The sequence below is a fragment of the Lissotriton helveticus genome, chromosome 3_1, assembly GCF_964261635.1.
Source record: "Lissotriton helveticus chromosome 3_1, aLisHel1.1, whole genome shotgun sequence".
NCBI classification, from domain to species: Eukaryota; Metazoa; Chordata; class Amphibia; order Caudata; family Salamandridae; genus Lissotriton; species Lissotriton helveticus.
The window spans coordinates 229,357,288-229,384,952 of NC_136061.1; the positions used below are offsets into that span (position 1 = coordinate 229,357,288).

Consider the following 27,665-nt stretch of genomic DNA (forward strand, 5'->3'; position numbering starts at 1 on the left):
TTTTTTCCTCATTGCCAAGAAGACGGGAGAGTGGCGGCCTATACTGGATTTGAGAGCGCTCAATTTCTTTCTGAAACAGCAGTCTTTCCGCATGCTCACATTGTCAGAAGTCTTGCGGCTTCTCTGCAGCGGAGATTTTCTGTCCACAATAGATCTGCAAGACGCCTATTTTCATGTGCCGATTCTGCAACAACATCGCCAATTTCTGAGGTTCAAGGTGGGCGCTGTCCATTACCAATTCAAGGTGCTGCCTTTCGGCCTGCGTTCGGCACCTCGTGTTTTCACGAAGGTCCTGGCCCCAGTCATGGCTTATCTACGTCTTCAAGGAGTGCAGATTTTTCCTTATCTGGACGATTGCCTTCTGAAATCTCCGTCTCCTCTTCAGCTGGCTCACGACACAAGTCTCTGCCTGCGGACTTTCGAGTCGCTGGGGTTGACCATCAACGTGGACAAGTCACACTTAACACCATCACAACGAAGGAACTTCCTGGGTGCCATTCTCGACACGGAATTATCAAAAGCCTTCGTTTCCCAAGAACGACAGGTGAAAATAGTACGTCTGGTCACCCTCATCCGTTCAAAACAGTCAGTTTCTGTGCGCATGTTGAAGTCCTTTCTGGGGATGGCGTCGTCCTGCATCGCTCTGCTTCCGAACTGCAGGCTCCGCACTCGCCCTATTCAGGAGGAACTAGACCTGCAATGGCGCCAAGTGTCAGGATCCTTCAACGATCTAGTGAGAGTCTCGTCTCGCATGAAAGACAGTCTCCTTTGGTGGAGAGAACCATCCAACCTAAACGAAGGAGTTTCCTTTCTGGCCCTTCCTCCGGATCTAACGCTGACCACAGATGCATCCATGGAGGGTTGGGGAGCTCATCTCCTAGACCTTTCAATCAAAGGGAAGTGGACACCGTCGCAACGAACATGGCATATCAACAGATTGGAGCTGCTGGCGATCTTCCTTGCTCTCAGATCTTTTCTGCCAGTAGTGCAAGGAGAGTCCGTGCTGGTTCAAACGGACAACACAACCAGCATGCACTACATGAACAAACAGGGCGGCACAAGATCTCAGCCCTTGTCTCGGCTAGCTCAGAAGATCTGGAACTGGGCTCTTCATCATCGAATCTCCCTGACGGCGGTCCATCTGCCGGGGGTTTCAAACATCCTAGCGGATTCGTTGAGCAGGTCCACATCGTCTACCCACGAGTGGGAGCTTCATCAACAAACTCTGGACATGGTGTTCCGCCGTTGGGGTCGTCCCCTGATGGACCTTTTTGCCACTCCACTGAATCGGAAGTGCCCCGCCTTTGCGAGCTGGCATCCTCATCCGGGGTCCAGCGGCAACGCCCTTCTCATGTACTGGAGCGGCCTGTTCGCCTATGCGTTTCCTCCCATACCATTGGTGCCGAGGACGTTGTGGAAGATGCGCAGGCAACCCTGCCACTTGATACTGATTGCACCTCGTTGGCCCAGACAGGCTTGGTTCTCGGAACTTCTTCTGTTGTCCCAATGCACGCCCATTCGTCTGCATCCACGTCCAGATCTTCTGTCCATGGACGAGGGCCAAGTCTGCCATCCAGACCCGACCACTCTTCAGTTATGGGCATGGAACCTGAATTCCTCGAATTCGCGAATTTAGAGATGCCCCAGGAATGCAGAGAGATTCTGGCTTCTGCTAGAGCTTCCTCAACTGTTCAAACGTACAAACTAAAGTGGAAACGGTTTTGCCATTGGTGCGCAGAAGCAAATGTCCACCCACTCACTTCTGCCCCAGAACAGCTGTTGCCCTTCTTTCTAAGCCTTGCTCAGTCTGGCCTCTCTCATGCCACCTTGAGGGTCTTTCTGGCAGCTATTTCACGTTTCAGACATGATGGCTCAACCTCTCTCTGCTCATCCAGAATTATCAGACAATTCTTTAAAGGTCTCTTCAGGAAGTTTCCTCCTATCAGACGCCCGCCTCCGACATGGCAGCTCAACGTGGTATTGTCACAGCTCATGAAGCCTCCGTTTGAGCCAATCCACAGAGCAGACAACAAGTTTCTTACCTGGAAGGTCGTTTTGCTTTTGGCCCTAACGTCTTCTCGCCGTGTCAGCGATCTTCATGCTTTCACAATCAAGCCTCCTTATTTGCAATTCAAACCAGATGGGGTGTCTCTTCGGACCAATCCCTCTTTTTTGCCAAAAGTGCCTACAGATTTCCATCTGAACGAACCTGTCTTCTTGAAGACTTTCTTTCCGAATCCACAGTCACCGGCAGAACAACGCCTTCATTCCTTAGACATCAGCCGTTGTCTAAAGTTTTACATTTCAAGAACTGCCCCCTTCCGCAAATCAGATCAGCTTTTTGTAGCATATGGAAGAATGCGAAGGGGACATTCAGTGACAAAACAGACACTTGCAAGATGGCTCTCAGCAGCCATATCCTACTGTCACCAACAAGCTGGCAAGCCTTTACAGGGTCCTGTGAAGGCACATTCGACGAGAGCGATGGCGTCCTCCACCGCCTTGTTTGCCGGAGTGCCTCTACACCAGATTTGCCGGGCGGCAACGTGGTCGAATAGGCACACCTTTACCAGACATTACTGTTTGGATTCCATCAACGAGGCGGATACCGCAGTGGGGCAAGCAGTGCTTCGCCATCTCTTTAAATAAGGTGAGCCTCTGTTCCCTCCTCCTTTCTCTTCTGTGATTGCTATATGCTTTTAAGCTATGTGTTTACTTCTTGTGAAGATGCTTGCAATCCCAGTGCTAAGGAGTTACTGCTATCTATTCTATTCAAGCATGTGAATCTATGAAAGACACCCCTAATACTGGAGAAGAACTATTGTTACTTACCTGTAAACAGGTGGTTCTCCAGTATTGGTGTCTTTCATAGATTCACATGCGACCCACCCTTCCTCCCCTCAGAGGCTCTCTTCTCCTCATACGCTATTATTACTAGTGCTACGAAAATCTGAGGGCTTGAGCTTCTGAGGAGAAGGTTCTAGAGGGTGCGTGAGCCTGATTGGCTGCAGTTTGGACCAACATAATGACACTGATATGTTACAAATGAGTTTTTTCTCTTATACTGTCTTCCTATGGAAGTTACCATTGTAGAGGTTTTTACAGTGTATTATCTCTATTATTATTATATGATATTATCATTTATGTTATATTAGCATTATTGCTATTTTTTTATATACCGTGGGACTCCCACTTCGACGACGGGGAATATTCAAGCATGTGAATCTATGAAAGACACCAATACTGGAGAACCACCTGTTTACAGGTAAGTAACAATAGTTCATATATTGACATATAATCATTTAAAAGCTTGTGCAACAAGCAACATGGCTTCGCTAAATACACTGTCATTAAAAATGCACATTTATATGAACTGCAGCTACAGGAATTACTTGGCAATAGTGGATCAAAGTATGTGATCAGAAAATGCATAAAAGGATGTAGCCGAACGGCTAGAGTGGTCGACCTCGCAGTTGGGGAAGCGGGTTTGAGTTTTGACAGAGACACTCAACATCCTGATTTTCTAGGCAAACCACTTAATCTCCCCTTGCCTAACAAAATGAATGTGTCCGTCTGTAACACAACTGTTGCTCATGAAAAGCGCTCTGATACCTTCGGGTCGAGTTCGTGCTATATATAAAAAAAATTAGTTATGCAGCACATGCTCTTGCTGTATAATTTTGCTGATTTGTCATTTTAACACACAATACTTTCTGAACAGTATGTCTTAATCTCATGAGTTATAGTTTAACACTTGAATTATTGAGTATAGAAGCCAGCAACTGAAATATTACCAGTAAAATGTTATTAGCTGTCTTATGTGTGGTACTTTTCAGCATTGGTTGACCCTTGTGTGGTAGAAACAATTTTTTGTTTAAATCCCCAAATTATACAGCAGATGGCGAATTTTGCAGTAAGTACTGTAAATTCATAACGATGCAGAATATCTAGTGGCTACTGAATCACATAACACCTGTTTCTGATAGATACATCTGCCAGGGGATTCCTCACCTTGTGAATATCCCCCTGCGTCAGCAATGTTCGGAAAACTCTTTTGTAGCACGCCGGCGTGGACGACGTCACAGGAGCACGGCATCGCGCGCGACTCCGGCTGACGTCGTCGACTCCTTATTAGGTCTACGTCGGCTTGATGACATCAGTTCCCTTTTTTCCGTGTCGTCGATGCTAACGGTTTTTTGGGATCTCTTGTGTTGCGGATAGTAACTTTGTTGCTATTTGTGTGTTATTGTATCTTTCTCGAGCCACTGTCTTTCGCCGAAGATGTCGTCGAAGAAGGCAGGGTTTAAGCAGTGTGGTTTGTGTGCCAGGATGATGTCGATAACCGATCCGCATGATGATTGCTTGTGGTGTCTGGGCTCGGACCACGATGTCGGAGGCTGTCGATCCTGTTCCAAAATGAACCCGAAGGCTCTGCGTGAACGAGAGGCTAAACTCCTTCTGGCCAAGGTAAAAGGAAAGGATGCCAAGAGGTCTTCGAGGTCAAGATCCAGACGCTCGAGGTCGAAGTCGAAATCGAAATCGAGGTCGAGGTCCTGATCGAAGTCGGCGTCGAAGTCTGTTTCGGGTCATGCTTTGGCATCCTCGAAGAAAAAACATAAGAGGAAGAAGCATAGCTCGAGGCATCATTCCGGCAGGGAGTCGGATTCGAAGAAGAGGTCTTCATCTCGTAAGCATCATAAGGACTTCATGTCTCCATCACCATCTCGTGAGCATGAAGGTGTGGCCTCACATTTTCAGTCCCGAGGGCCATCTCCGGATCCGGAACCGAATCCGACTCTGGATCCGTGTCAGTCTTCTGCGCATGAGGAGGATGACGTTGAAGATCCTCAGGCTCCGGCGTCTCCGGTGCATCACCCAGAAGAACAGGAGGGTCAAGAAGAAACTGTTCCGGTGCAGCCTCCTCTGGGGCAACCAGTGGGTTCGTACCCTCCATTTCCTGGTCCTGGACAGGACCCCTCGCATTATCTTAATGCAATGTATGGCGTGTATGCCAGGGCAATGTACCCCACTGGTGCACCGGCTGGTCTCATGGGTCCATTATCTTACAACTTGGGCGTTCCTCAAGCTTACGCCCCGGTGCCTTTTCTGCCGTTTTTACCGACGCCATAGGCACCATGGCTTGATTCCACGCCGCCGAGGTCATCGACTCCGCACACGGCTTCGCCGACTCCGGAGCGACCTCGTGATCGGATTCGAGATTCGACGCCTGTTCCAGCTTCCCTTCGGTTCGGTTGGAGTGGTCGAGGCGTAAAGCACAGCTTCTCATGGAAGAGAAGGAGTATGAGGATCCAGAGGTAGAGGAAGGAGAACTTCAGGATCAGGAAGATTATTTTGAGGTTCTGCATAATGCAAGTGGTTTGGAATTTCGCCAGAGTGGGGGTTGCCTGCAGTTTCTGATGCACCCTCTAAGGATGTGGCTCCATACCATGTTGTGATTAAAAAGGCTGCAGAACTTCTGAACTTGACTTTGCCCTCTGTAGAGTTTAAATCTAACATCCTTACTGAGGTTATCCAGTATTATGGGTGTCTTTCATAGATTCACATGCCTGAATCATTCCCCGTCGTCGAGACGGGAGTCTCCGGTACATAGAAAAGTAATGTCCTATAGACATACATTGGGAATAGTAGGCCTAAAGGCCTCACCGTAGTAACATATCCATGTCCTTTTGTAAAAAGGAACAAACTCTAAACAAGAGCCAATCAGCTATCACCTCCCTCTAGAACCTTCCTGGCAGGAGCCTCAGTCCCTCAGATTTTCTACCGCACGTTGTGCTAAGGGAGTCTCCTCTGAGCTCTGCTCCGATTCTGTGTTTCTTTTTAACTTCATTAAATAACTTTGCTTTTCTACTATGGATTATCGTCAAATACATTCTTTAAAGAAGGTCTGGTAAGGAGAAGAAAGGATTTTATTTTAGAGCCTGTGCTTCTTGTTCCAAGAGGTTGCTCTGCTCTGTTTCTCACACTGACCGCATATTCTGTATATACCGCAGGCCAATGACTGCAAGGTATGTCGCACTTTCTCAAGTAAGTTTTTTGAGAGGTCGTGAAGGGCGACTTTTAATGGTTAAGACCAGAAAGGAGGTTTTTTATTTTCTCCAGTTACTGTGATGAGGCGTTGCCCTCAACGTCTAGGAGACCTCAAAAGAGAAGAGAATCTCCTCCGACGGATTCGTCAGGGGAACGTCCTGAGAAGGCCCTCAAAAAGACCACTCATGGGTCTTCTGGGCGCAGTCCTTCAAAATCTCCTCACTATGTGGTAAAGGAGAGTAATGGACTTGCTTTTGGAGAAAAATCATATAAAAAAGACGACTTCTAAGCCGTCAAAATCACCTCCTCTGGTCATGGGACCCTTCAGAAAGGCGTCTTCTATACCTCCTGAGGTAAAGACTAAAACATCGTCAACAGGATCGTCGACCGAAAAAACCATCATCATTGCCTATTACAGCCTCTTCGTCTACGATGGCCTCATCTACGATGGCTCATCTACGACGGCTCGTCTACGACGACGTTGTCAACGACGGCCTTATCTATGACTACTCGTCTACGACTGCCTGTCTACGGCGTCGGCGATGGCCTCATCTACGATGGCCTCATCTACGATGGCCTCATCTACGATGGCCTCATCTACGAAGGCTCCTCTACGACCGCATCGTCATCGACGGCCTCGTCTATGACTGCTCGTCTATGACGGCCTGTTTACGGCATCGACAAGAGCCTAGTATAGAATGGCCTAGTCTCCGATAGCCTCGTCTACGATGGCTTCGTCTGTGATGGCCTCGTCTACGACGGCCTCATCTACGACGGCCTCATCTACAAAGGCTAGTCTACGTCGACGTCGGCGGCCTTGTCTATGACGGATCGTCTATGGCGTCGTCTACGACGGCCTCATCTATGACTGCTCGTCTACGACGGCATAGTCTGACGGCGATCTACGAGGGAAAATCCGCCAATTCTGGAATCCCTTATAATGTGGTAGAGAGGGCTGCTCAACGTTTTAAGATCTCTATGATCTCTCAAAGAACAAGCCTGCTTCTTGTATGACTTCAAAGAACCTCTCAAGAAGGCAGTAAGGTCAATACCGATTATCGATTACCTATACTCAGAAGGGGTAAGGGTCATGCAGAACCCCTCCTCTGTATCACCAGTGAACCCTCAGTTGGATAAGAAGTATTGGGCGCCAGATACAGCACCGGCGTGTTTAACAGGACTACCTAAGCCGGACTCCGTAGTGACACAGGCGGCCCAGCAGAACTCCAAGAATCCTTCGGCCCCTTTGTCGCTTTCTCCTGATAAGGAAAAAGATTGGAGAACATTGGGACAGGTTTTCCTCAATATCGGCAATGACGGTAAAGGCCGTGAACGCTCTAGCGCTCTTGGGACTCTATCATGGACAATTGTGGGCACACATAGCCCCATACCTGTCGGAATTGCCAAATTCATCCAAAGAGGAAGTAAAGAGGATTCTGCTAGATGGTGAAGCATCGGCGTCAGAAACTATAGACTGCGCGATGGATATCGCTATGACAGGGTTCCGCCAGTTGACTGGAGCAGCAGTCTTGCGGCTCCAAGGATGGCTAAAGGCAACCTCTTTCAGTCCCGAGGTGCAAACAAAGATTTTGGACATGCCATATGATAGCCAGTTACTATTTGGCACAAAAAATTGATGAAGCAGACACTGCGAGAGCTTTGGGCACTCTTCATTATAAGAACCAGTCCTGTAGTAGAAATAGAGGAAGAGGACAGTCTTCCTACAGAGGAAATTATCAATACAAGTCTTTCTGCTCTTCAGGCCAGAGTAGACCGCAATACCAACAGCGCCAACAACAGCAAAACAAGCAATCCTCTTTTGGGAGGTCGTCCTTTCAAGGTAAAGGACAGCGGAAATGACAAAAATCTACGGCTGCTTCTATGACAGATCTCGATTATACTGCAGATAGGAGCAATAGGGAGAGTACCTCCATCTCGGAAGGGAAAAGGGTTTTATTCCCGCTTCTTTTGATCCAGAAATAAGACAAGAAGTGGAGACCAATCTTGGACCTCAGGGCCCTCAACAAATTCTTAAGAAGCAGTCGTTTCGCATGGTAACGATCCAGGAGGTCTTGCGACTACTGTAAGAGCAGGATTTTAGGGCGTCCGTAGACATACAGGACGCTTACTTCCATATCCCAATTCACAGGAATCACAAAAAGGTACTTGAGATTTGCAGTAGCGGGCAGACACTTGCAGTTTTGCGTTTTGCCCTTCGGGCTCAAGTCTGCACCGCGCATATTCACGAAATGTCGTACCACGGTGGCGGCATATCTCAGACAGTGCCATCACCAAGTCTTTCCGTATCTGAATGACTGGCTGGTCAAGGCTTCATCCTTAGAAGACGCGTCCAGGTCTTCCAACGCCTGTTTAAAGCTTTTCGATTGCTTGGGTCTCACCCTTAATCAGGAAAAATCGGTCCTACAACTTTCTCAGTGCATCAGTTTCCTAGGTGCAACCCTGGACACACGGTCGGCAAAAGCTTTCCCATCCAGAGAGAGGATGAACAAGCCCCTTGCACTAGCTGCTATAGTAGCCTCGCAGAAAGTCTTGACAGTCCGCCTCTTCAAATCCCTCCTGGGGAAGATGTCAGCGTGTATCCTCCCGATTCCTCACTGTCGACTACGAATGAGGAATCTACAGGAGGCGCTCTCAAAGCAGTGGGTCCAATGCACAGGGTCATTCGAAGGCCACATTGCCACAACAGGCGCCTCCTTGAAAGGCTGAGGAGTTTTTCTGCAAGAGCTACAGATAAGCGGTTAGTGGTCTCCTATGGAGACGAAACTACATATCAATCTGCACGAATTGCGGGCGGTCTTCCTGGCCCTTCATGTTTTCCTGCCAAGAATCAAATATTCCCTGGTGCTCGTCCGGACAGACAACACCACGACTATGCACTACCTCAACAAACAGGGAGGGACACGCTCGCTGACACTCTCTCGCGAGTCGCAAAAAAATCTGGAATTGGCTCATACTCCACAATGTAACCCTAAGGGCGGAATATGTCCCAGGCGCGGACAATGTGCTTGCCGACGCGTTGAGCAGGCAGAAAACATCGTCACACAAGTGGGAGCTAGATCAACAAATTATCGACCAGGCGTTTTAGCTCGGCTCCGTTCTACCGCCTGTTTTCTTCGTTTATCCTGTATTACTCCTGCCCCGGGAAGCCCTCCTTGCTGTGTTTTGGTATTGAAGTCACTTTGTGGACACTTACCCGTTGCTCCGGTGATCCTGGGTGCTGTCGATCCTGTGCAGCGATCCCGCTCGGAGCCTCCGGGGCGGACTGGCCTGGACCTCCTTGCGACGCCGGGACGTGACGGAACACGATGGTCGGCCCTTGCTGGCGCTGTGGATCTGGATGCGGAGGCTGATGTGCGAATAGTCCGGCTGTGCCTGTTGGCAGACCCGACTGGCCTGGGCCCTGGGGTGCGGACGCTGCCCCTCGCGGGAGAGCCTACTCATTTCTCCGGCCTGGTCCCCCCCTTTGTTCCCCGGCCCGGCCATTTTGAATTTCCGCCCGGGCTCGGAGAATGGGGCCGGCGGCACGAGGGGGCCGACGAAAATCCTTCTTCTGTTGGGTCTCCTTCCTGCCTTGGGGCGCCCTGCCGCAGTTCGGCTGACTTCCTTTTGCTTTGGTGTTGCCCCGCCGGGGCCCCCGACGACCGAGGACTTGCTGGGCTCCTAAGATGGCGGCCGACCCTGGGAGTCTCTGCCGGGCCTGGGCGAGCACTGGGGGCCCGCCACATGGCCCGGATGTCGGATCTTGTGAAGAGTTTCCTGCACTTCAAGTTGTCCTGGATGCACTGAACTCCTGGCGGACTACCGTGGCTGCACCTGTCTCCGTTGTGGAGGCGAACCCTCATTATGAACTGGACGGGCCCCCGTCATCGGATTTGGCCTCCTCGTTGCAGGTTACGGCTGGTGTGCTCCTGGACTCTGTGCCCCCGGCGGAGACCGCATCCTTGGGTCGGAGAGTTTCCGACGCCCCTCGTCGTCCTCCTTTGTTGCCTCGGCCACTGGTCTGCGGTCCGCTTGCATCCTGGCCTGACCTCGATGATCCTTCCTGTTTCTCATCGCGTCGGCTCCTTGGCCGAGACGCATGTGCCGACCCGGCTGGGCTTGCCTCGTTGGAACTGTCCTTGGAACTGTGCCTGCGATGCGAACGTTGTACCATGACTTTCCTGGATCTTCAGTATTTTCTTTCACGTTTCTTCTCAGGACTGCCGCGGGATTTTCTCCTCTGCCCTGTGTCCCTCGCCGTTTGGTCTTTGTTTGTTCGGATGGTTATAACTTTGGACAAAAGTGGACAGGGCTGAAATGACTTTCTATGTGCGGTAGTCTCGTTTTTTGATCTGTGACTGACATGTGCTGTTCGGCTGTTGTGTAACTTCATGGGACTCCTGAAACTTATCCTAATATCGTTAACTTCCCGTGGGCTCTACCTCTCCCTTATTACGGGTGGCGGGATGGATGCAGATAATACTGTTTTTTCGCCCTCTCCCGTGTGTGCTGCTCTTTCCCTCCCCTACCCCTTCCCTTTTGTCTTTGTTTCTACCCTGTTCCTCTTCTTCTATATTTCGGGTTCTATTTAGGGCGACAGGCACGCTGCTGGGGGGTAGGCCGTAGCCTTCTGCAGGGGTGCAGGGTGGGCTTGTGGGGTGGGTGGGGGGGTCTGTTGTTGTTTTTGGAGGGGTCTTTTTCCTCCCCTTTTTCTCCCTTTTTGGGTCTATGGCCCTTGTGTATCCCCTTTTTCGGGGCTCTGTCTCGTTGTTTGTCCCCCAGGTGTCTTTCTGGTGTACTTTTCCGGTATTACGATGATTGTGATTTGCTATGTGTGTCTTCTTATTTTTGTTGTCTATTTTGTACCGGATTTTTGTTTTTCCTGGTTTGTCGCCTGGGGGCGAGTGTTTGGGTGAGAGTCCCTTCCTTTTCCTTTTTCCCCTTTCCCTTCCCCCTCCCCCTTTTGTGGGGTTTTCTTCTCTATTGGGGGTGCGTTTCGTATTGTTTTTGTATTTGGGTTCTTTTCTGTGCTGATTGGTGGGACGGGTGGTGGCTGCGGTGGGCGGGCATTGGACAGTGTGCGCAGTGGCCTTTCCTCATGTCCGTTGTTTTGACCAGTGCTTCTTGGTATACCTATTTCGTATTTGTTTCTCCTGTGTTTTTTGAGATCGCTATATTGCTGCCCGCCGCGACCCCGCCCCTCTGATTTGTTTCGCGGCCCGCCATGCTCCTGACCTCCCTAACCCGTCCTTTTTAAAAAAGAAAACTACCTTTCTATTTGTTTGCTCCTGAGACTGCTCTACGATGCTTGTTATTTCCCCTGTTTCGTAGCCTTTGTATACTGTGACACTTTATACATTGCTCCTGATACTTTTGCTATGTGGTGGCCAGCCCGGTGGGTTGTAGGCCCGTATTTGTGAGCTCTCTCTGTACAATAAAGGTTTTCAAAAAAAAAAAAAAAAATAAATAAATTATCGACCAGATCTTCTCCAGATGGGACACGCCGCAAATCGATCTATTTGCGATGAGAATGAACGCCAAATGCCCACACTTCGCAGGTTGGCATCCCCAGTCAGGGTCTCTAGGGAATGCACTTTCCATTGCATGGCGCAAGCGTCTTTGCGTACGCCTTTCCGCCATTCCCGAGGCTTCCCAGACACCTCAGGAAAATTTCGGTGGAGCCTTGTACTCTAATTTTAATAGCCCCAACTTGGCCGAGGCAACATTATTTCAGAGCTCCACCGTCTATCCCTGGAGCCGCCGATCCACCTGCGGCAGTATCCATCTCTGCTCACAATGAACAACATCCGGATCTGAAGTCTCTCAGGTTAGCTACCGGGCTCCTGAGTTCCGAGAGTTCCACAATCGGAATATTCCACAAGACTGTAGAGACATTCTTGCCAGAGCAAGGGCAGATAGAACGACCAAAACATATTCCCTGAAATAGAAGCGCTTTTGTGTTTGGTGTGCAGATCAAAGCATTCGGCTTTTCTCCTCCTCACCAGAGCAAATCTTACCTTATCTATTACATCTGGCACAGTAGGGCCTAGCCCACTCCTCCATTAAAATACACTTAGCAGCAATATCTCGTTATAAAAGAACTTCAACGAGTCAATCTCTCTGGTCAAGCAGGTCGATTAAGCAATTTCTAAAAGGATTATACAGATCTTTCCCGCCAGTAAGTGTTTTGCCACCGGCCTGGCATCTCAATGCGGTTCTTAACCAGCTCATGAACCATCCGTTCGAACCAGTACACAGAGCTGACCTAAAGTATGTCTCGTGGAAAACAGCACTCCTCCTGGCACTCACATCTGCAAGGAGGGTCCGTGAGCTACAGGCGTTTTCAATCCAGGATCTTATTCTACAGTTTTAAAAACGACAGAGTAATCCTGAGAACCAATCCTAGGTTTATCCCAAAGTCCCGTCGGACTTCCACCTAAATGAACCTGTGGTTCTGCGTTCCTTCTTTCCAAACCCAAGCATGGCAACTGAAAGATCGTTGCATTCTAAGGATCTCAACAATGCTTGAAGTTTTACATTGGCAAAACGAAAACATTTAGGAAATCTAACCAGCTATTCGTAGCTTACAGCAGACCTAGGAAAGGTCTACCACTTACCAAGCAGAGCATCTCCAGATGGATTTCTGCAGCCATTGCTTTCTGTCATGACCAAGCTGGACAGCCATTGCATTCCAAAGTGAGAGCGCACTCCACGAGAGCTATGTCCACTTCTATGGCTCTCTTTGCAGGGGCGCCAGTAATTGGCATTTGTAGGGCGGCAACATGGAAGTCGCCGCATACATTCACTAGGCACTACTGCCTGGTTACGGAGCTGAGGAAGGATGCAGCAGTGGGACAAGCAGTGTTCAGCTATATATATATTTCAGTAAGGTGAGCCTTCCTCCGTCCCTCTATCCTACTCTGGTATGCACATTTCTTTACTAATACTTATTGTGGATGTCTAATGATGGTTCATGCTCGCATGATGTGTATTATCTAAGGAATAGTATTTGCTGTTCCATCAGAAATGTGCACTCTGCATTGCTTGCTACTCTGATTCAGGCATGTGAATCTATGAAGGACACCCATAATAAGAAATGCGTTACTTACCTGTAACTGCAGTTATCCAGTATTGGTGTCTTTCATAGATTCACATGCAACCCTCCCGCCTCCCCTGGAAGGACTCACCTAACTCTCTCAGTGTCACGCCTACTTAGCTTAGTGCGTACGAAAATCTGAGGGACTGAGGCTCCTGCCAGGAAGGTTCTAAAGGGAGGTGATAGCTGATTGGCTCTTGTTTAGAGTTTGGTCCTTTTTACAAAAGGACATGGATATGTTACTAAGGTGAGGCCTTTAGGCCTACTATTCTCAATGTATGTCTATAGGACATTACTTTTCTATGTACCGGAGACTCCCGTCTCGACGACGGGGAATGATTCAGGCATGTGAATCTATGAAAGACACCAATACTGGATAACTGCAGTTACAGGTAATTAACGCATTTCTTCTACATTCACCTTCTTCTGTTGTTTAGCCGACTCTCCCGTTCACTGAGGCTCTTACTGAACCGATAATGGAAGTCTGGAAAAAGCCTCTGACTGCTCCTGCGGTGTCTAGAACTGTGGCGAGACGCTATAGGGTGGCACCTGCTGACCCTGAGTTCTTAACTTCCCATCCTTCACCAGAAAGTCTGGTTGTTCAGGCGGCTTGTTCAAAGAGGTCGGCTGGTGTTTTTCCCCAGGTTCCAGTGGATAAGGACTCGAATAAATTGGATCAGAATGCCAAAAAAGTATTCTCGTCAAGAAGCATGGCCTTGAAATCAACAAATGCTACTTGTCTGCTGGGCAGATATGTACATGCTTTGATGGACGCGGTTAAGCAGTTATCATCTGAGCTTCCAGAGGAGGATAGGAAGAATTTCTAGAAGGGCCTCTTGGTTAAAATCGTCTGAATTTTCATCTGATGTCCAGGCTGCTCTGATGGATTTGCCTTTTGATGGCACTGGCCTTTTTGGGAAGAAGGCTGATGCTGCCCTAGAAAGGTTTAAAGATAGCAGGGCGATTGCAAGGTCTTTGGGTTTACAGGCTAGAGGCTCTTCCACCAGGAAATTCAGGGGTTTTGGACGGTCTGCTTTTCGTGCCTATAGGCAAAACCAGCAGCAGCAACAGCAGAATCCTTTGTACAAGTCCTACAGAGGTAAACAAAGGGGTCGTGCCCGAGGTCGTCAAGCCTCCTCTTCCTCAACTTCCTCCTCTAATACCCACCCCCCACCTACAACAGCAAAGCAGCCCTAGATCCACCATTCTGGATCATGCGGGTCCTGTAGGAGGTCGGCTTACCTATTTTCTACGAGATTGGGAATCAGTTACATCAGATCTTTGGGTTCTCAATCTCATAGAGAATGGGTATGCTCTTCCCTTTCGGGAATTTCCCCCCCAATTACCCTCCTTGCTAAGGTTATTGTTCGGAGGACCACCTGCTCCTCTTGCAGCAAGAAGTCCTGGCTCTTTTCAGAAAGGGTGAGATAGAGGTGGTTCCGGAGTAGGAGAGGTGTCAGGGATGCTACTCCCGGTATTTCCTGATCCCCCAAGAAGGATGGCAGACTTCGTCCAATCCTGGACCTCAGGGTTTTGAACCTCTATCTCAAACAGGAGAGGTTCAAGATGCTCACCCTTGCGCAAGTTCTTCAAGCGCTGCTGGAAGAAGACTGGATGGTGTCAATCGACTTGCAGGATGCGTATTTTCACATTCCGATCCTTAAGTCTCACAGGAAGTATCTCCGTTTTATGGTGGGTTCGCAACACTACCAGTTTACAGTCCTTCCGTTTGGACTTACTACTGCGCCTCGGGTCTTCACCAAGGTGATAGCTGTGGTGGCGGCACATCTCAGAAGGTCGGAGATTCCAGTGTTCCCCTATCTGGACGACTGGCTGATCAAAGCAGAGTCGCCGGAGAAGGTGCTCCATCATTTGCAAGAGACAACTCAGTTGTTGCACAGGTTGGGTTTTTCAATAAATGTACCCAAATCTCACCTGGTGCCCTCCCAGCGCAACCTGTTCATAGGTGCAGTACTGGACACTAATGTGTGTCGTGCATTCCCTCCTCCTCAAAGGATTCGCGACATACAGGAGATGATTCCTTTATTTCACAATGGAGCGGTCGTTCCAGTCCTGAAGGGCCTTCGTCTGCTCGGTCTGATGGCTTCTTGCATTCTTTTGGTCAACCATGTACACTGGCACATGAGGGCACTCCAGTGGTGCCTCCGCAGGCAGTGGTATCAGCACAACGGAGATCTCAGGGAGTCAGTGAGGATCTACAGAGAAACTGTGGCGGATCTGTCTTGGTGGGGCGTGGAAGGCAATCTGTCTCAAGGAAAGCCTTTCCAGCTGCCTCCATCGGTGGCCACAGTGATAACGGATGCATCCACTCTAGGGTGGGGTGCACATCTGGGGGACCTGGAGGTCAAGGGTCTTTGGTCTCCAGAGGAAAGGTTGCTTCACATCAACCTTCTGGAATTGCGGGCCATACGTTTAGCACTCAAGGCCTTCCTTCCTTCCCTTCGCGGACGGTCGGTTCAAGTCCTGACGGACAACACCACCGCGATGTGGTATGTCAACAAGCAGGGAGGAGTAGGGTCGCATTGTCTGATGGCAAATCATCTGGCCGGAGTTCTGATCGTACGTGCAGACAGTCTCAGTCAGCAGTTCTCGGCCGACCACGAGTGGAGGCTTCACCCGGAGGTGGTTCGTCATGTCTTCCGGACGTGGGGAACTCCTCAGGTGGATCTGTTTGGCACTCACGAGAATGCTCACTGCCCGTCGTTCTGCAGTCTCCAGTTTCCAATGCAAGGAGCTCTGGGAGACGCGTTTCAGTTGAGTTGGGACTCGAAACTCCTTTACGCATTTCCTCCCATACCCTTGATTCCTCGGGTTCTGAGGAAGATTCGCCAAGACCGGGCCCAAGTTATTTTGATCGCCCCGGATTGGCCAAGAACGGTGTGGTACACAGATCTTCTCCACCTCTCCGCGTGCTCGCCGCTCCGTCTCCCTCACAGGGCAGACCTCCTCTTCCAGATGGAGGGGCAGGTTCTACACCCCCACCTCCAGACCTTACACTTTCATGCCTGGAGATTGAACGGGGCAACCTGAGTTCTTTTTCTCTCCCTCACGATGCAGTGGATATCATCTTATCAGCCAGGCGTGATTCCACCAAGTCCATCTATTCTTATAGGTGGTCTAAATTTGCTGCTTGGTGTGGGGAGAAGTCCATTGGCCCTTTAAGGGCTCGTTTGTCCAATATTCTACAATTTGCACTTTTTTGGCCCAGCAGGGTTTTGCAGTGGCAACTATCAAAGGTTATTTGTCGGCCTTATCGGCTTTCCTTTGTTTGCCTGACCAGCCCTCTTTGTTTAAATCTCCCAATTGTTTTACGTTTCATTAAGGGCCTTACCAATACATTTCCTCCTATACCTTTTATTGTACCTCAATGGGACTTGAACCTTGTTCTTACATTCTTGATGGATCCTTTTGAACCTTTACACTCATGTCCCTTGAGACTTTTGTCTTTCAAAACGGTCTTCCTGGTCGCAATTACCTCGGCAAGGAGGGTAAGTGAGCTTCAAGCTCTTAGCTCTAAGCCCCCGTTCTTGACCATTCACGCTGATAGAATGGTTCTCAGGACCAGGGCTGCTTTTCTGCCTACGGTGGTAACTCCTTTCCATCTGGGGCAGTCTGTTACCCTTCCTACCTTCTATCCCCCCCCCCCCACCCTTCCAAGGAGGAGGAGAGGCTTCATCGCTTGGACCCTAAGAGGGCGGTGAGCTTCTACCTGGACAGAACAAGGGAGTTCAGGTTGGATGACCAGCTGTTCGTTGGATTTGCTGGCTGCAGGAAAGGAAGATCTGTGCACAAGTGCACTCTTTCAAGATGGATAATATTATGCATCAAGATCTGCTACTCCCTGGCGGGTAAGGACCCTCCTGAGGGTATACGAGCTCACTCTACTAGAGTAAAGTCTGCTACATCTGCTTTGTCTAGGGGTGTACCTGTTGAGGATATTTGCAGAGCCGCGACTTGGGCCTCCCTCCACACGTTCACAAAGCATTACTGCTTGGATTCCGAGGTGAGGAGGGACGGCCACTTTGCGCGCTCTGTCCTCCAGGATTTTCTGGTATAGGAGAGTGGACACCCTCCTCCGGGAGAGGGGATTGTTGTGGGACTCTATTCACAAGGTGAGGAATCCACTGGCAGATGTATCTATCAGAAGAACAAGTTACTTACCTTCGGTAACGCTTTTTCTGGTAGATACAGTATCTGCCTGTGGATTCCTCACTGACCCACCCGCCTCCCCGTTGTCCACTCTGCTATACCTGGGTTTATGTATTTTTATGTATATTTGTATTTATATTGGTATTTATATTGGGTTTTTCATACCCTTGCTTTGCACTTTGTGTGCAGTTTTGAGTTGTATGTACTATGTACTATGTACACTGTATGTATGTATATCTACTGTCATTGGTCCGTCCGGGTGCCTCGAAGGCACGGAAAAAAGGGCGGAACTGATGTTATCACGCCGACGTAGGCCTAAGAAGGAGTCGGTGACGTCAGCCGTAGTCGCGCGCGATGCCGTGCTCCTGTGACGTCGTCCACGCCGGCGTGCTACAAAAGAGTTTTCCGAACGTTGCTGACGCAGGGGGATATTCACAAGGTGAGGAATCCACAGGCAGATACTGTATCTACCAGAAAAAGCGTTACCGAAGGTAAGTAACTTGTTCGTCTCTACAGAACTAAATAAATATGTGCATTTATTGGATCAAGAACCATTTATGACTCCTAATTCAGGCTCTAATCCTTCTTTGCATGCAATATTGAATGTCAGTCTACTTTAACATTTGACAAAATATTTTAGGTTCCCTTCAGGAAGTGCAGACAAGAATCATTAGACAGTTTGTATAAAATAAATAAATGTGTGTGTGTGTGTGTATATATATATATATATATATTCAAGAGCAATGCGCCACGCGCTTCTGGGAGGGCTCACCACGATCAAGGATGTGAGGTTGTTCGCGACAAGAAAGAGACCGGATGGTTCTGGTATGTCGTGGTGAGCCCTCCCAGAAGCGCGTGGCGCATTGCTCTTGAATATATATATGAATATATATATATGAATATATATATATATATATATATATATATATATCTGGTTAAAGTCTTGGCGTCGTCTCAACATCAAGTGATTCTGGGCAAATCACTTAATCTTCCTGCGTCCACTATTCAGCGCCATGATACCCTCATTGGTGATTTGCCGCGCTGTACAAAGCCTGGATTTATTATTATTGATAACATACTCGTGCCGATCCCAGACTGTTCATTTAATGGCACACAAGATATATGTAGGTAAATATTTGCATGTGAGAGTTGCATATCTTTGAAATGTTTTAAAAAAAATATTTAAACAGCTCTTGAAAGATGTGTTTCTTAGTGATGGCTAAATCTCACACACTGATACCTAAATTGGATAATTCCAGGCATCTTGTTTGCAATTTATGGTTTTATCTGTATGTTCTTACTATATTTTTGTGCTGTTTATTTGTCTGCACTATTTTGTTTAATAAAGTCATTTGCATTGGAATTTGCTCCAGTTTTACACATAATAAAATAAGCAAAGTATTCTGAAAGGCTTATAGATGCCGTTTACAACATTTAAAAAAAATGGCTTCTAAAATGGATTATTTAGTGAATAGAATGTTTGAACATAAGCCTTGATGTAAATGTTTGAGGGGTTTTGCACAGGATACCGAATTGCAATGCTTTGATATTTTATATAATTCCATTTTCTTGCATTACATTAACACACATGGCTTTTCCTTGAAGGTTCGAAAAGGTGCCATTGGAGCTAAATGTGGCTTGGTGTTTGCATTTAATTCTTCTGAGGATAAATTTCATGCAGAAGAACACTTCAAACGATTTGAAAAATACAACACATGGAAGACGAAAGAATTTAAGCAATTTATGAAAAGCAGGTATAATAGTTTTATAACCATTTTTTCTCTTTCCCGATGAGTGAAATATTTTCTAGCAATTACAGCAAGACATTTCTATTCTATAAAGGACACTGAGGTGAGGATTATGATTATCTTGACAGGCAAAATAACAGTAGCCAATCACAAAATTAAACATAAGGAGCTGAATATTCCATGAACTCTTATAGCATCACATGAGTTTATCCACCAATTCCTGTGTTTCTTGTCCTTCAAAACCTAGAGACACCATCTTGTTTGCCTCTTTGTTTGCAAGTCTCTAATAAATGATTAATCTCTGTAGAACAAATGTTTAACTCCAATCAATCCTGAACAACCCTTAAGCCTCAGTGACATGAATATCATTTTTGACTTCACGTCATCCTCTAAGGCGCAGGAAATACCCTCTATCGTCTTAATTCCTATAAAAGAAAATCTCTGTATTAAAAAGCGTAACCATCACTATTGTAAATGCATTTCAAGGATGGGAAATTTTATGTTTCAATTCTATAACCTTGATAGTCCTTGCAATTTACCTTGTTTTAAAACAATAAAATACTTTGGGTGGGATTATCCTTGCTTCCATGTCATTAATATAATGGAAAACTCCAAATCCAATACCTAGATTTATTGTTCCTATGGCGCAACTGGAGGCCCAGATTATACCTATTTAAAGCTTGGACATCAACACTAAACCCACATTCAATTTAGGCTTGTAATGAAACTTTGTAAACATAATGTCTGAGGACCAACCTGCTGCTTTCATCATATCTACAAGTCTAGAGAACAAGAAAGTCTTGAAGGCCATGACTCCTCTAACCGAATGAGCAGCAAATCTATTAACATCAGTGCCAGCCTCTGCGATAATCCATTTAACCAACCTGGAAAGTGTAGCTGATGTCTCTGGTCTAAATGGTTTTTGTAATACAGTCAACAATTGACCGTTTAAATCTGCGCACAACTCTCTAGTAGTGCAAACTTCATATTCTTTCTGACATCTCACAATGCACAACCGGATATGAAATGCCTTTTGAAAAAGTTCTGTCATTTTACAAATCTGAAAAGAAACTCCTTCTGGAGTATATACTCTACCTGTTAAGTCTAATTCACGGATAGCTAACATCCTTTTGTAAGATATCAAACAAAGCAACACATTCCTTTCTAGAATCGGTCTACGTTATATGTCCATCTCTCTAGAAATCTGAAAACTATATTGAGATTCCACAATATATTGTACTGTAGAGTAGGAGGATTACTCAATCTAATCCCTTTCATCAATTTATATACCAGAGAATGCTTGTCATGGACTTCCATCTATTGGATTGTGTCCTGCAGAAACAGATGACTGGCTGCTGCCAACTGTGACAAGAAATTGGCTATCACATGTAAATCTGTCTCCACCTTATCCACACCCTGCTTGCTGCAGCAACACACATTTTTTTCCAGGAAGCATGAAATAGTTAATGCATGGAAGTGGCCCTCACTTGCTTAATGAAAAACACAGCTTGTTGCGAAATTCCTGGCACTTGCCAACGTTACCCAAAGTTTTCCTTTCCATCAGTAGCAACTGACTTGATCTCAGAAAAGGGTGTTGTACCCATGCCGGGTACAAAAACATTTCTGGAAACACTGATAATGGCAGTGGTTGTTCCCAAGATGTCTTCAGTAGCACAGGGAACAGCATTGTTCTTTCCAAATTGGAGTGACTGGAATGGGATCAGTCTCATGTCATCTCACATGAACTGCAACTTGAGGAACCATGACAAAAGGAGGAAACTCATACTGGAGTTTTCTGCTCCAAACTTGAAGAAATGCATTGGACGCTTGTGCCTACGGATCTGGTCTCCAGCTGACAACTCTATCAGTTGTGTATTCAGTTGGTATGCAAAAAGGTCTGTCTTGCATACACCCCATAGCTGATGCATATCTGATGTAGAATGTCCGCTAAAATATTCTTCTGCCACGAAATACACTCCGCCATCACCGATAAGTGGTGTTGGATGCAAAAATGCCAAAAATCTTTGCCCATCTCTGCCAACATCTTCAACCTCATGCCTCCACCTTATTCATGTGTCTCACCATGAAGATGTTGCCCATCTTCAATAAAATTCAACAATTGGTCTTTGGAGGGACAACCTTCTTCTGGCAAAGGAACTTGCTAGCAGTTCCAAGCAGTTCATGTGCAAGGCTGGTTCTGCTTTTGACCAATGACCTAATGTGCGCCCTATCCTGCTTCCCAGCTGCATCTGCTAGGGTCTGATTCTATAACGCCTTCGGCTGAAATCGGAAGATGGCTCGGCTGTTCCAGACCTCCATGTGTTATGTCCACGATACTAACTCCTCTCTGGCTTCTTCAGATAGTGTCACCTTTTTTGTGTATGCCAGCACTTTCCTTACATGTTGAATTTTCAACCATTGAAGGCCCTGTTATTCACTGGTGCCAGGAATATTGCCTAAATAGACGATGCCAAAAGCCCAATGATGCGGCCTATGATTCTTAGTGACACAGTCTTCTCATTGCTACCTTGAATTCTTTTTTGATAGCCCCCATCTTTTGTTTGGATAGTTGCAATTGAGACATGACGAAATCCACTTGGAACGTCAGAAACAATATTGACTGTTGGAGTCAACAGTGAACTTAATTAGTATCAACCTTTAACCTCCTCCTTTATTTTGTACAGGTAAAATATTGCAGCAGTAGCCTTCTGTATGTGGTGTAGAAAGTGTTATAGGCTCTTAAAGTTTTTGCACCTCGGAGTCTATGAATCGCTTCTCTTGAAGGAAATATTAGAGTTGATTATGAACCCAATGTTGTCTTAGGGTGCCGTAAAATTCCAATTTGAAACGACCCTTGTCTAAGACCCAGGCACATTGTGTTAGGTGATGTAAAATTGTGCACAAATCATACTCACCCTACCCCCCCAAAACAGCTTGAGTATATGGAGTGATCTCTACCTGCAAATCCATGTCCTGTGTTGGTTAGGTAGTTTCCATGATAACACCCTAAACTGTACCTGCTGCAACAGTTTCGGTCTCTCGTCAGAACAAAGGTATTACCTCGATATCTGGTGTACCAGCCTCCTCCTTTTCTTGGATCCATAACATCTTTGGGGGCCTTGGAAATATTGTTTTCCCGGTGAACTGTCACATGCTGTTATCGCTCCTGTGGTTGTGTGCGCTTACAACTGTGGCAGTGCACATGGGGAAGTAACCCCGGGCTTTCTGTATATATCATATACTGTATCCCAAATAAGTCACAAACAAATGAAATATCCAATAAAAAAGTGGCTCAAAGTGATCTGTTGTGCATATTACCTACTAGCGGTAGCCAGTAGGTAGTTATAGTTGTGACCAAAGTTTCCATAGGAAAAGCTTTGTTTGGTTTGCCAATAACTTCGAGGTCATAACTAGTGTATTGCAGGGGCGAGAGTTATAGTTACCCCAGGTAACTAGAACTCCTGAATTTCAATAGTTTTGTTTGAGTGAAGCCTGAGCTATATATATATATACCTTGCCTGGAATAAACCCTGGTTATCCCTAGTGCGAGTCCTTCTCTCTTTGTATAGAGTTTTGGTGGTGGATAAATTACCGAGTGTCCCGCTCGGTTGGACTCGCCATTTGTTAATGGGCCACGGACTTCGTGAAAAACTGGTCTTTTCTGGTGTTGTATATATATATATATATGTACATATATATTTGGGCATATAACTTGGCTCACATATTACTTCGCTCATGACATGTTCTATGACATCTCAAATCATCCAGTGAGTGTGTTAGTTAATTTAAAAGTTTACATAGTGACTAATAACTACCATATTACTTTTCTACCTAATTTTATACAGCCTGTGTCCAGCTAATCTGTATAAGTGCTTACTAAACACATATGCTCCTTAATCACTATCGGTGTGGAGAGGTATTAAACACATTATAAATCTTTGTATTGAAGAGTAACTCTGTGTGCAGGTGACAGTTGATGACTTGTGTTCATTATGTTCAGTATCTTGGTTTTGCCTTGTTTGCCTGAACAATTGTATACTGATTGAACATCGTGTGCTAGATAGATTACCAAAGGGTCACTTGAAGCAGCAGGGGCAGCAGCAGCAGGGGGTAGGCATTCTCCTTGTTGGGATGATTGTCCCAAGATTATTAAACTCGCGGCCTGCCCTTTGTGGTCCTACCTTTTTTAATCCGAGGTTGAGGGCTAGAGTCACCAGCCGCCCCCGCCGGTCCAAATCCGGCGAACCTCTGCAGTCCAGGCGAGGAGCGCAGCACGAGGGCACCCCCTGCAGCCGAGATGGTCAGCGTGGGCCTCTGCGCTCCGCCCCAGCTCCTGTCGTAGGCCTGATCTAGGCCAGGCAGATCGCAGTCCCATCCGTTCAGTGAGGCGCCCGGCCATAACCACTCACTCCGCTGCTCAGGCACCCACGCCTCTGAAACCTAGGCTGATAGGGGGCGGCCTCCTGCCCTGCTGCAATGTTTGTTACGGGCCTGAGCAAGGCCCGACAGTCCCATGCCCCACCTGTGCGTAAGTGCGATCTGGGACGTCCAGCCGGTCCGTCGCACTCCTCTGGTTCCCTTTTTGCGGGGGGAGCCGCCACACCTCCGCAGCCGCTTGTCGAAACTCAGGGTTTCGTCCTGTCCCGCAGAAGATGTTGCACTGTCTGGGTGGGCACCGAGATCAGCCCTGCTCCTCTCCTCTTTTGCAGTCGGCCTCGCCCCGCAGGTCTATTCTCCATCAGTGTATTCACATTCTTGGGACCGCAGGAAGCCAGAGCGATAACATCTGATACCGCTGCTACCTTGAGTGGACCCCCCTGAGCTCAGGTTTGATGTACGCATGGGAGATCGGAGATGAGAAGGATTAATCATCCCGCCGCCAGAGCTACACTACAAAGTAGCCATCTTGGAGTCTGGCTCTCTAGTGCTCCCGTGGGTTACCTTATTTACACATTGTGTAGATTTTGGCACAACTAGTATCCCTGCAGAGTGTTTTGTATTGTTACTTCTTTGCTATAGAACGTAATCCTTAATGCTTCAGGAACAAACATAGGAGATTTATGTTTACAGACCTGATTGTCACCTCCCCATACCCATTGCTTGGTCATACTTGAGTGATGACTGGTAATATAACTTTCTCTTGTAGGGGATTTCCATGTATACTATGACACAAGAGAGATACCCAGGTCCAAAGTAAAAGGTGTTTCCTGAACCAGCCGTCCGGGCATAAAGGTGAGTGAGATTAAAATTGATCACTAGAACAAAAAATATGTTTAATGGGTATTGTTCGAGTATCAAAAATAAAAGCGACGCCAGGTAGTCTGAAAATATGGCTACCCAAAGGCGCTTTTATTTTTGATACTCGAACAATACCCATTAAACATATTTTTTGTTCTAGTGATCAATTTTAATCTCACTCACCTTTATGCACTGCACCTCATCAGCACTTACATTTTGAGAAACCTCTGGTTAGAGACTATGTTTGGCATCCACTTCCGCACCATCTTATGATGGGCTGGGTGATGTATGGATCCACCATCTAAACCTCACATGATGATGCTCCGCCAGTTGGGTGGTCTGATGAGAATTTCTCAACCAGTGGTTACTCACTAGGTTAGCTGTATGATCCTTAGTTCTGCCCGGACGGCTGGTTCAGGACACACCTTTTTCTTTTGACCTGGGTATCTCTCTTGTGGTATAGTTGCTAATTAAATAAAGGGCATTGAGATATCCAGGTCGGTAAATATGGGCCCTTACACCCTCATTCAATTGTGTTTTTTTGGGATTTCCATGTATAGTCATAAGCACTGATTAGTACCGCCTAAAGGGCACTTCTTTTTGATATATCTTCTTAAGTGGATATTCTTCACCTTTCTCCAGTAAGGCCTGTAAAGACACTTAAGCTACAGAGAGACAAATAATGCAGCCTAAGTACATATGATACACTGGCCAAAGTCTTCATCATGAAATGAAAAAGGTGCCAGTACATTACATTTGAGGCATTTGAAATGTTTTACACACAGAATGAATCTCCTTCCCAAAACCCTTTTTCATCATAGAGATGAATGAGAGCAGGACAGAGTAGCCTCAAAGGCTGCCATTACATGGCTCTAAAATAAAGCCTGTGCCTTTAAGAAGCCATAGACCACCAGTATCCCATCATGCACAGCTGGTTGCAGTTGCTTCATTTCTTTTTGAAGTCAATGTGAAATGTATGTAGATTGACTAGCCAGCCCTGTCTAATCCACCGGGGAGGCGGGAGGGTTGCCTATGATTTATTGAAATTTCCCTACGAGAGTACTGGAGTTATAGGTCTGAAACTGCTCATTCTCTCGTAGGGAATTTTCATATATAGTCACAAGCACTAAATAGATTATCAAGCCCACCCCCACACAGTGCGGTGGAGGAGACAGAGGATTATGGGAAAACTAAAATCAGCAAATAGGTTTCTTAGGATAGCCTGACCTACTTGATTATCTGAACTAACATCAGAGTCTAGGCAGTAGTGTCAAGTGAATGTATGAACTGATTTCCAGGTCGCCGTATTTAAAATCTCTGGAATAAGAATATTGCAGAGCCAAGCAGCAGTAGCTGCTTCCCCCTGGCAGAATGTGCTTTAGCTCTAGCCAAGAGAGGTTTGTTAGCCTTTTGATAACCGAGTAAGATGCATGAAACAATCTATTGGGAAATGGTTTACTTAGAGGTGGCTAAGCCTGTATGGAGGGAACCATCGTTGATAAACAATTAGTCTGATCGCCGTATTTTATTTTGTCGAGATAGAATTTGAGAACCCGTCTAACATGCAGGGATTGGAGGGATCGTTCCGCTGGAGTGAGAAGGAGGCTGAATAAATGTAGGCAAAGAGATTGTTTGGTTAACATAGAAACCACCTTAGGGAGGAATTACGGATGAGTCCTCATGACTACTTTTGATGCCTGAAATACGGTCTATGGCTCATGAGAGCAGAGAACTTGGATTTCACTAACCCTGCAGACTGATGTGAATGCTACAAGGAAAGCTGTCTTCCACAACAGGTGCTGAAGAGAAGCATTATGCATGGGTTTGAAGGGCTCCTGCATAGGGCGTGAGAGAATCGCATTAAAGGGGACAACGTCTAATGGTAGGAAAAATCTTTTTCATGGCATGGATTCTAAAAAAGGAAGTTTGTGAAGGACATTTTATGTAGGCAGTAAGAGCTGCCAGGTGAACCTTAAAGGAAGAACATTGCAAGCCAGATTGCGCCAAATGGAGCAAGTATGGAAGGATGACATCTTCCTGGCACGAGGTAGGGTCCTCATTCTTAGATGAACACCATAAGCAGAATCTCTTTCATTTGAGGGCATAAGCAGAACATGTGGAATATCGCTCTGCTTCTCTGAGGATCTCCATGCAGTCTTGCGTCAGGTTCAAGTGTCTGTACTGTACTAGCTCAGGAGCCATGCTGCCAAACTCAAACAGGAGAGGTTGGGGTGTACCAAGTGGCCTCTGAATTTGTCAGAAGATCTGTCCTGCATGGCAGCATGAGATGTGGATGGATGGACCGTTTAAGGAGGTCTGTGAACCACCATTGATGTGCCCACTCCGGAGCTATGAGTATTGTCTTGGTCCTCGAGTGAGAGAGCTTGATGAGGACTGCCGTGCAATTGCTGAGAAGTAGAACTCATGAATAAAAACATTGACAAATGCCTTGGTCTCTTTCTACAAATAACCTAATTTACATGGAACTGCTTCTGCCATGCATGTTTGAAATGTTGAGATTTTTTACTTCATGATTTCATTTTAGTTACCCCACCTCCGGTTATCGTTTTGAGACTGATTGTTCAACACTTCAGACGCACTCTGTAATAATCTGTACTCCTGAGGTATTAGATTTGGGTTTGAGCAACAGTATGCCTATGTTTTGGCTTGCTTCACTCCTCTTGCCGAGGAGCCTTGTAATAATGTTTATGGGAAACACTTGTTCATGCATTTACTGAAGAACTGTCATATATGGACTATGGCACAACCTGTATAGCATGCCTGAATCATTTACATCTAATGTCTCTCCCTGCAGCAAATATTGTCTTGCTGTCATAGTCTTGTGATCACAGAGGGAGTCTTGTCAGTTCTACACAAGCATGGCACACTTAATTATCTTCTGGCCAGTTCCCTCTCCTATATGGACCACAGTGCAGGTTCATCTAGCTTAGAAACCATGGACTTGGAAGCGTGTGGGACTCATCCCAAAATGCCATACTTGGGGGGGGGGGGGGGGGGGTCCCATCCAAATGTGCTACACCTTTTATCCTATGAAATGCTGAAATATGTGGTGGGTGTCCATGTTTCGATGAAACTCTTTAAGCGGATATATCTTTTTTTATATATCTACAGGACAGGCACAAAGTCTGCAGATCTAACAGAGGATGAACCTGTGGGATGGTTTGAGTTGGAGGATGAATGGGATGAAGTCGAATTTAAAATGCAACACTGCAGGTTTGCAAAGGTAAAGTAATAGTTAGCAGCTAGCAATTCCAATAATGGATGAGTGTTTGAGGATTTATAATAACATGAATGGGATTTCCATACATAGTATTACTACTCTTTGAAGCTATTTGAAATGTTAA

At 46.7% G+C, this 27,665-nt stretch overlaps 1 protein-coding gene across 1 annotated transcript in view; it reads left to right on the forward strand.

The window, feature by feature from the left end:
- ZZEF1 (zinc finger ZZ-type and EF-hand domain containing 1) overlaps nt 1–27,665 on the forward strand; it is a 1,627,273-nt gene that overhangs the window by 290,898 nt on the left and 1,308,710 nt on the right. The window contains exons 11-12 of the mRNA XM_078679684.1: nt 18,920–19,068; nt 27,433–27,544. Of these exons, the coding sequence (XP_078535810.1) occupies nt 18,920–19,068; nt 27,433–27,544 (261 nt within the window). The remainder of the gene's footprint in view (nt 1–18,919; nt 19,069–27,432; nt 27,545–27,665) is intronic.